Source organism: Pelophylax lessonae, assembly GCF_965119305.1.
Source record: "Pelophylax lessonae genome assembly, chromosome: 2".
Classification (NCBI taxonomy): Eukaryota; Metazoa; Chordata; class Amphibia; order Anura; family Ranidae; genus Pelophylax; species Pelophylax lessonae.
In genome coordinates, this window is record NC_138769.1 from 294,268,259 (window position 1) to 294,278,812 (window position 10,554).

Below are 10,554 nucleotides of genomic sequence, written 5' to 3' on the forward strand. Positions count from 1 at the left end.
AGACCTAATCTCGGAGGTAGGAGTCCAGGACAACCTGGGCTCTAGCAATCACAGGATGATCACATTTAATGTAAATAACAATATAACAAGGCAAGAGGTGAACATAAGAACCCTAAACTTCAGAAGGGCAAACTTTCCCAAATTGTGCTCATTGATGGAAAGGGTAAACTGGGACCAAACCCTAGGAACACTGACCACGGAGGAAAAAAGGGAATGCTTTAGGAACATTAAACAAATGCATCTCACAGTGCATTCCTATGGGAAATAAATTTAGAAGAGACAAAGCCAAACCTGGCTGGCTAAACCGTAGCGTTAAAAAACTTATTAGGGGAAAAAAATTGGCCTTCAAGAAATATAAATCAGAGGGCACAGTTTCGGCTTTCGAGCAATACAAGGAGGCAAATAAGAAAAGTAAACAAGAAATCAAATCAGCTTGGTTTTGGCGTGGTCATCCTCCCCCCGCATATACATATATTCAATTATTCTGATACCTCCTCACATCAAATAGGTCTTATGGCACATATACCCCTCTTCCTTTCTTATCTATAACAAACAGTTTTTTGTGCTATAATCCCTATCTCATCAATATTATAATCTTGAGGATTTACAATAAGTCAAAATATGCAACTTTCTCTTGGGGTTTGAAGTATGGAAGTGTTTCTAGTAGGGGGCAGTTCAGCCCCTGTTCTTTCATTAGGGCTGTTACTATTGAAGCCCTTACTAGTGGTTAATGTCAAAAAATAAACATGGTTATAGAATAATTCTTGATAAACAAATATGTTACCAATATATATCTCCTGGTTTCACCAGGAACATCTTTGTACCTTAACGAAATATGCTTTTATATCTGTATTTTTTAAATATATAATTTCTGTCTTTGTTGTGTTGTTTTTTCATTTCAGGCAATTAGAATTCTCATGTAATTGCGGACCGATCCTGTGGGGGCAATGTGGGTAAGCATGGAGGTCGGCCTCATCAGTGAGATATGTGCGGCCAGACAGGCCGCAGGTCAGTCCCGCCCCTTCCGGGCGGAACTTCCTGTGGCACCTGAGCGGACTGCGGAGGCACTTCCTGCCTCTGTATAGTCTGCATACACCTGTGACTAAGCCGAGAGCCTCGCCGGGGTGTCCCCGCGCTGGCTCTCGAGCGATGTCCGGTGGGAGTGGCCGGGGCGGTGACGTCCGTTTGACGAACCACCCGGGATCCATGCTACTTAAGGGCGCCATTTACAAGCCCTGGTATGGTGGAGGTTCCCCATCCGGTGAGGACTGTGCGGAAGCTGGGAACAGCGTGGCAAGGGGTAAGCTCTATATGGCCAGTATCAATACTGTAACATTACACTTTTATGATATCCGGGAATTCACCTTAATCTTACTGTGCTTAACAGCCGACATACAAGCAGAGGAGACACGCTCCCTACATTTAAGCTCTGGTCCTTCCTAAGTTTGGTGAGCATTGCTAAGGTGTCTGTGTATGTTTGGAACTTTTGTACTGCATAGCGATCTATCATTTTGGGTGGCACTCTATTTACTACTATGCTTATTACCTATGTTTATTCCAAGTACGCTTTGCATGTACTCATCTTGGACCTCATGTAGCAACTGCTTATCTACATATAACCCTGGTCACCCCCCTACTATTATGGAGGAGGGTGGGCCGGATACGAAATTGATTACACACACATATTCACATATGTGTGTGAAAGCAAATCAATATACATGATATATATTTTACTATAGGGGTAGCCCATATACGAATGGGTAAACTCTGTATGTTGGTGTATAATCGTTTATAAACGCATGGCACCTGTTTTCTCTTACGGTCCAGAATGACTATGTGTCCTTTCTGTCGCCCCCCCCATTTAGGGCAGATGTTCTATGGGTTCTATGGGTACTTACACATTCTTATAACTAAGCATGAGGCACACTGACTTTACCACTTTAGAACATTTGAGCTTATGGTGTGGCACTCCTATAGGCTTTCCCTTAAAGTGATATCATAGAATTAAAACGCTTACTACTCTGAGAAACATTGTTTTTCTGCTCTCATCCACCCAGATATGAGACATGGAGTGACTACCCTCACTACTATGTCACTATACATTGCCTTTCTGAGCTTCCCAAAACGCACAGTCCTCCTCGTTAAAGAATTCTCTATGGAGATTAAGATATGTGCCTGATTACTATATGTACAGGTATGTATACATTTTTCTGTCCATTTACCAGGTATATAAATAGGATATACATGCTTATACTATAACTACAGCATGGATCCCCACATATACTCACTATTGGCAACCTCCGTTCTTTCCTCTAAACTCCTCTAGTATCTGAATGCAACTCAAGACCCAATGTTATATTGTGTTGATATTGCAAAAATAGAAGGACTTATCTGAGATGTGTAAGACGATTATATGTAATTAAAAGGAAAGATAAATGATATGCAATTGTAATTATAACATACTGAAAATGAGGTAACATATATATGTAATCTATCTAAATATTGTTATTTCTCACACAGACAAAGAAATGATATGCTCCAGATGAAGCTTTTTTGTCTAAGAAAGCGAAACATGTCGAGCAAAGGTCATATATTACATGGTGAATGTTAACTTATATTTTCAGTCGACCCTGCTGACCGGCACCATACTACTTGGGTGTCCGTCGGCGGTTCTTCTGATAACAAGCAATACGTTTCCAAGGATTATATGACTACTAATGATCTTGTACTTTGAACTGTATGTAAACCGACTTTTATAAGTTTTATGCACTGAGATATTGTACAACATAGACCATTGTTATGTGGTCTCACTGTGTCCTTAATACACAATCATTTGCCTGTATTTTTCTATGATTTTAAAATATTTAGTTTTGTATTGAATAAAAGAAATCTTTTTAACAAAACTTTTGTGCCCGAAATCTCTGTTTCCCAATCCTTCCAAATGTAATTGATCAATTGAGGATAGGGGCACACCCTAAATTGGATACGTCATGGCCAAGATGGCTGCTATCTGTGGACACATGACTTATAAAATAATTCTAAACAAGAAATCAAGATGGCTAAAATCAACTTTGAGAGACAAATAGCGGAGGATAGTAAAAAAAACCCAAAGAAATTCTTTAAATATATCAACAGCAAAAAAACTAGGGCAGAGCATATTGCACACATAATTAACGATGATGGGAGGATGGTTACAGAGGACACTGAAAAAGCAACCGTGCTGAGTGCTTTTTTCTCGTCAGTCTTTACACAGGAAAAGGAGGGGTACACTGACCATGACTGTATGGTTAATAGTAATACACAGGACTTGCCACTATGGCTAACAGAGGGTGAAATCAGAGAAAGGCTGGATAAACTTAACACAAACAAATCACCAGGCCCGGATGGCGCACATCCGAGAGTACTTAAGGAACTCAGTAAGGTTATATCTAGACCACTGTTCCTGATCTTTGCTGACAGTATTAGGACAGGAGATGTACCAGGGGATTGGAGGAAGTCTAACGTGATTCCGATCTTCAAAAAGGGCCAGAGGCATATCCCGGGAAATTATAGGCCTGTCAGTTTGACATCAATAATATGTAAACTTCTGGAGGGGATGATAAGGGACTATATCGTAGAGTATGCTAAAGACAACAACATCATCAGCAGTAATCAGCACGGGTTTACAAATGGGCATTCTTGTCAAACCAATCTCTTAACATTTTACGAGGAGGTGAGCTGTGAGCTAGATAGGGGCAGACCAGTGGATGTGGTGTACTTGGATTTCGCTAAGGCGTTTGATACAGTTCCCCACAAGCGCTTAATTTATAAAATAAGGTCTGCAGGTATCGACAGCAGGGTTTGCACTTGGATACGAAACTGGCTAAAAGGCTGTGTCCAAAGGGTGGTAATAAACAGCGCTTACTCAGACTGCTCTGAGGTAGTAAGCGGGGTGCCCCAGGGCTCAGTCCTGGGACCAACCTTGTTCAATTTATTCATAAACAGCATTGAGGACGGGATCAGTAGTTCGTTATCAGTTTTTGCAGATGACACAAAATTGGCCAGGGCAATAACTGCACAGCATGAAGCAGATATCCTACAGAATGACCTGGACAAAATAACGGAGTGGGCAACGACATGGCAAATGAGGTTTAACGTGGAGAAGTGTAAGGTTTTGCACTTGGGGACTAAAAACATAAAAACGCAATACACGTTAGGAGGGGAACCCTTGGGGGAATCAAAAATGGAGAAAGATCTGGGAGTCTTGGTTGATGATAGATTAGGCAACAGCATGCAATGCCAAGCAGCAGCTGCCAAAGCCAGCAGAATATTAGCATGCATAAAGAAAGGGATGTATTCCAGAAATAAGATTATAATCCTTCCACTTTATAAAACTCTGGTCCGACCGCATCTGGAGTATTCTGTCCAGCTCTGGTCACCAGTCCTCAGGAGAGATGTGTTGGAGCTGGAGAGAGTCCAGAGAAGGGCAACTAAACTGATTAGGGGGTTGGAGGACCTTAACTATGAAGAGCAGCTGCAATCGCTCGATTTATTCTCCCTGGAGAAGAGACGTCTGAGGGGGGACATGATAGCAATTTATAAATATCTTAATGGGGATCTCAGCTTAGAAGAAAAGCTGTTCATTCGAAGGAATTGCATGAGGACTCGAGGACATACAATGCGATTAGAGGAGAAGCGTTTTAACCTCAGGCAACGTGGGGGGTTCTTTACTGTTAGGGCTACAAGATTGTGGAATTGTCTACCACAAGAGGTGGTTTCTGCGGGTAGTATGGTGACTTTCAAAAGACTCTTAGACTTACATCTCAAGGATCAGGAGATTGAGGGCTATGTTAGATGATTACAGTCACACACACCTACACAGGTTGAACTGGATGGACTATTGTCTTTATTCAACCCACCTACTATGTAAATCTATGTAAACCTCACCCACTATGTAACTATGTAACGTCCCGGGAAATTATAGGCCCATCTGACATCTGACATCTGACATCGATAGTATGTAAACTTCTGGAGGGGATGATAAGGGACTATATCATAGAGTTTGCTAAAGACAACAACATCATCAGCAGTAATCAGCATGGGTTTACTAAAGGGCGTTCTTGTCAAACCAATCTCTTAACATTCTACGAGGAGGTGAGCTGTGAGCTAGATAGGGGGAGACCAGTGGATGTGGTGTACTTGGATTTCGCTAAGGCGTTTGATACAGTTCCCCACAAGTGCTTAATTTATAAAATAAGATCTGCAGGTATCGACCACAAGGTTTGCTCTTGGATACGGAACTGGCTCTTGGACGTAAATCTCAAGGATCAGAACATTAAGGGGTATGAGAGATGATTACGGCCACACACACCTACACAGGTTGAACTGGATGGACTGTTGTCTTTATTCAACCTCGACTACTATGTAACAGCAGTACTTTCATCATCGTTGTGGACTTATTCATATGTTTATGTAGCGCTGCTAGTGTGATCTTGTACTTGCACTTTGAGCAAATGTTGCACCTATATGATTTATATATTTTGTTAATAGCAGCAGCTTGTTTTTTTTTCTCTTACGGGATTTATAGTAACTGACAAGTCTTTTAATATATTTGGTTTTATTATTTATAGCACTGGGTGAGTGGGTATAGTATCATTTATTTGCACCTACTCCTTCTTTTCTGAAATGATTTGTTTTGTCTTTGCTGAGGTTTCTGTTTGTGCAAGTACAATACTGTACTGACACAACCAGTACATCATTACATAATCTTACTGTTTTTGTAATATTGTTTTGTTGTGGTGAATTTGTTTTTATGCTATGTATGTTGGGAGTTGAAGGTAGCTGGCCATTAGAAGATGGAAAATGTAATTTGGCCCTGGCTCTATCAAAAAAAAAAAAATATATTTTTTGTTGGAGTTGGAATTTCACCCTAAATTTAAAGTTATCACTTCTATAAATTTGCTAACATTCAATATGTTTATATTATGCAATTTGTATAAGGATTATTTTTCAGTAGCAGATTGCTAAACTAAAGAAAAAGAGAAGAGAAACCTCTGCTGCTAGCAACCCATCAAATGAGTAGCCACAATTAGCAGCTCAGTACAAATCCATGGAATCGCAGGCATGTTCATAGATGACGCTATATGTGTGCTGCATGTTTTCTTAAGATAAAAGATGACTCTTTCACACACTTACTGCTCTTTTAGATCTTGTAAAGCTTTAAATGTATCCACATCATTCCACTCCATAGTAGTGATTTCATTTTTGGACATTCCAGCAAAGGCATAGATAAGATGAGTACAGAGGCATGGGTCAATATTATTAGTCTTAAAACTTCCAAGTCCAGGTCTGTACTGTGCCGAGCTGCTGAAGTAACATGTTAACTCATATGCAGAACCTATGTTTTGAAAAAGAGAAAGTAAGTTTATGATTAGCCTATGCTAATGCTATGCTTTTAGATGTCTGAAAAATATGACATGTTACCAAGAAATTATGGAAACGCTTCTAAAGCCCAAATAAGTTTTTGGGCTCAGTTTTGAAACACCATACATCACCGTGTATAAATACATAAGTGGTCTATATAGTGAACTTGGTGCAGAGTTATTTACTTTACGGTCAAGGTTAAGGACAAGTGGGCACTCTTTCCTTCTGGAGGAAAAGAGATTTAACTTCCACATATGGAGGCCTTCCACATAAAGCTTCTTCATAGTAAGAGTTGTGAAAATGTTGAGTAGACTGCTTCAGGAATTAGTTCTGACCAGCTCTGTAGATTATTTAAAAAAAGGAGCTGAATGGATTCCCAAACTCAGCACAAAATATAACTGGATAGTAAGGCCCCTTTCACACAGGCGGACCGTTCAGATCCGCCTGTCAGTTTTTTTGGTGGATCTGAACGGTCCCCCCATGCATCCCTATGGGGCATCGGATGTCAGCGGAGACATGTCCGCTGACATCCGATCCGTCAAATCTGGACGGATGGAAACCCTATTTTCCATCCGTCCAGCGGATCGGATTGGATGAGAACGGACCGACGGTCCGTTTCCATCCGATTTCCCCATAGAGATGTATGGGGCTCTGACAGCTGTGTCTCCACACACAGTGCGGAGAACAGCTGTCATTCTCCTGCTCAGAGGGGGATCGGCAGATCGATCCCTCTCTGAGATAAATGGAGTCCGCCGTCGGAGCGGAGTGTGTGAAAGAGCCCATATACTTATAAGGAAAAGCACCTGAAACTGTCAATTCAGGGACTATTCCATTGCCTTCTGGGGGATCAGGAGGGAATTTATTTTTCCCTGCTGGAGCAAATTGGACAATGCTTTAAAAAAAAAAATCAGTGGGTGTTTTAATACACATTATGCAAGCAATTGTTTACTGCTGACACAATCAGTAAACACACCCTGAGAAATGCCATATAGACATTGCTGTTGTGCATGCATGTAGACAGGAAGTGACTGCAAAGATGCTGTAAGGAATCAGCAGCAGTAAGATGCTTTCTGTCTTGCTGTATACATCTTTGTCTGAGCATCATTACCCAAAATGGCTTCTTGACAATGACAGTGACAATGATGGGCAGCACTTGGGCCATGCATGCATGACTACTTGTACTCACCACCAGGGGCACATATGAAAGATGAAAATGGAGTAGCACAATAGTACATAGAATTGAAAGTAAATGCAGGAGCACTGTTGGAAGATCGTTAGCACCCTATATCACCCAGGAAAGTGCTTGAACAAGCATCTACATGGCAAGACCAACATACTTTTCAGAGAAAGTTGCTGATTACATTAACATTTTAAAGATTACTGTATATGTGATTTTGATGACTTATTACCAGAGGCTGCCACAAAGACTGCAGTCAGTGCTAGGCTTTCTCACCAGAAAGGCTAATACTGTCTAAAAACTAAACATAATGTTTGCACCCAATATTAAATGTATACTTATAAATACAGGTTACATACATGTAATTTAACATTTTAAAAACATGCATATTTAACTATTTATAAACAGTGTAAATGTATATACCAAACTGACCATGAATTAAGTTTAATTTGTAACTTACCTAGCTGCACGCTAAGCACCAATGCAAACCCTAAAGAAGACAGAAAAAAAATATTATTTATACAAATATATATATATTAGAGCTTATGTGTCACAGTAGCACAAATTGCAAGTTGATAGGTTTTATGACAGAAGAGGCTCTCTGCGGATGATTAACTAAAAGCAAAAAGCTTCTGTACATTGCAAGTGCAGTTAAACTCTGCAAGTGCAGTTGCTCCAGAGCTTTGTAAGTGAGGGGAAACTCGGCTGACTTCTTTCATCCAATCATAGGCAAGCATAAATGCTGTTTTTTTTTTTTTTTTTTTTTTTTTTTACTTGCATGTGATTGGGTATTCTTTGTAAAGTGAAGCTTTGCCTCATTCACTAAGCTCCGGAGCCACTGCACTTGCAAAGTCCACAATCTATTTGTCTTTAGTAAATCAACCCCTGTATGTCTTTCTGCTGCTATGACACCTCTTTCCCTAACTGCTAACGTTGTTTCTTTCTAATTGTGTACTGACAGTAGCACATGTGCAGCTTATTGTGCAATCCTAGCATGTGTAAATGCCAGGTGCCAGAACGAAGTCACTTCTGTACGCATGCAAAGCCATAACATCATCTACAGCTGGACAGTAAGGAAGATAAAAGATTTTAGCCCAAGAAGAAGATTGGGAAGATGGCAGCAGTTGGGACAAGAGGATGCACACACATTGGATCCTTGAAGGAGAGCATTTTGGAATGTACAGTAAGTGTGCCCAGATGTGAAAGTATTCTGTGCATACTTGCACATTATGGCAAGCGCTTTGGGTAGCAAGAATATCTACAGTCCTGCTTTAGAAAGTAGTGATGGCCACTAACATAATTCAATTCAGGCTTAGAAAAGCCAGGGTAAAGAAAGATAACTAAATCTACCGTATTACCACATACACGCCAGACTACTCGCCGGCGCAATATCTTCTGTACCACACTTCTCTTTCCTACACCAGCTACAAAAAGTCCCTGACCTTACATCTGATCAATGCAGCCCGGATGTGCGTACCGTGCCATTGGCTGTCCACCACACTCCCGTCGGTTGCTGAATGGCTTCGCAGGGTTCAGCGGGTGGCGGAGATGGAGGAAATCGTGGCCCAAGCCAAGGACTCACACCACCAGTACCGCACAACTTGGGCACCCTGGACCCACTTTCAATCCTTGCCAGAATTCCAAAGATTGAGCACTTGAGAATCGCTGGCTAATTTGTAACCCTGTTGTCTTGTACTGGGGATGCACCCCTCGTTCTGGGGTGCTTTCAGGGATGTTCAGTTCATTATGCCTCTTTTGATGCTTGACTTATGCCGGAGTGTACTGCCCCTTTTCACACATTACCCTTCCCCTCCTCCCTTTTGTGTTTCCCTCATTTACCCTACCCGGCTCCTTTCCTATACTCCTCCCTCACCCCCCTCACTCATTCCCTCCCTTTTAAGCCTCTCAATAAATTACTCAGGGTTCCCCATTTCGCACTCTGCGGTGGCTCTAACCCCACCGATAACGGTTGTGGCGCCCACGTTCAGAGATGTTCGTACCGGATCCCACTTTTCTGCGGTGGATCCCCCACTCTCTGACACAGATAGCTCCCTTTAAGGGGTGTCGGGTTTGGGGGAACCACTAGGCTTTCTCCTAGGTAACCCTCTTGTTCCGGTTCTCACCAGGTGGGAGGGTGCTCTACCCAACCAACCCTTCCAATAGACCCGTATTCACTTGGCACTCCCACGGGCTCTCTGTTTTCGCACCTTGGTGCTGCATGATACTTTATGGGTTTGCCTGTGATCTCTTATTGTTCCTTACATGCATTATGCTGATTACATGTGTATCACTTTGTACTTGATCATTTTTGTGGGCTTTGTTACATGCCCATTACTGCTTTGTTCTTTTTGTACTATGTATGCGCTTTACCATAATAAAACGTTTGGACAAAAAAAAAAAAGAAAGATAACTAATGATTGGTTTGCTTTGGGTTTCTACACTATGCCTTATTAAATACAATTTTTTTTTTTTTAGGATTTTTTTCTCTTTATTTAACTTAGAGCAAGTGATTGCACTAACCTAGTCATTCCATTGAAAATGTTATTTAAATAGTACTAAAACTATCCCTTTTGTCCAGTTTTCCTATCATTTCCTATCATATTCAGTCCACATTACTGCGTGACTGCATGACACCAGTTTACACTTACCGGCAAGGAGTACGAGCCTGGCCATTTTCGCACTCAAACAAAGGCTAGTACCTTTTTATACTTCATACATGGCATGCTGAAGTCACGTAAAGGAGATATTGCAAAACCTATCTATTACCTAACAAATATGTTTTGACCTACAGGTTGGCACCTATCTGTTGACTTAATCAGTATAGCACATTTTGACACCGATGTTTGAAGTGATTACATGTGAAGTAGACAGACCACACAATGAGCATAAATATGTTCTCAGTCCATGTTTTTTGACAGGGGTAGAGGGAAATTAATTACTTAATTTTTTCTAATAATACCTATGACTATTGTTTA

At 41.1% G+C, this 10,554-nt stretch overlaps 1 protein-coding gene across 1 annotated transcript in view; it reads right to left on the minus strand.

The window, feature by feature from the left end:
* Positions 1-10,252, minus strand: part of LOC309548066 (uncharacterized protein) — a gene marked incomplete at its 5' end in the record, with an annotated part of 50,668 nt that extends 40,416 nt beyond the window's left edge. The window contains 3 exon segments of the mRNA XM_082248035.1: positions 6,175-6,376; positions 8,040-8,069; positions 10,228-10,252. Coding sequence (XP_082104161.1) covers positions 6,175-6,376; positions 8,040-8,069; positions 10,228-10,252 — 257 coding nt within the window.
* Between the last annotated feature and the right edge of the window lie 302 nt (positions 10,253-10,554).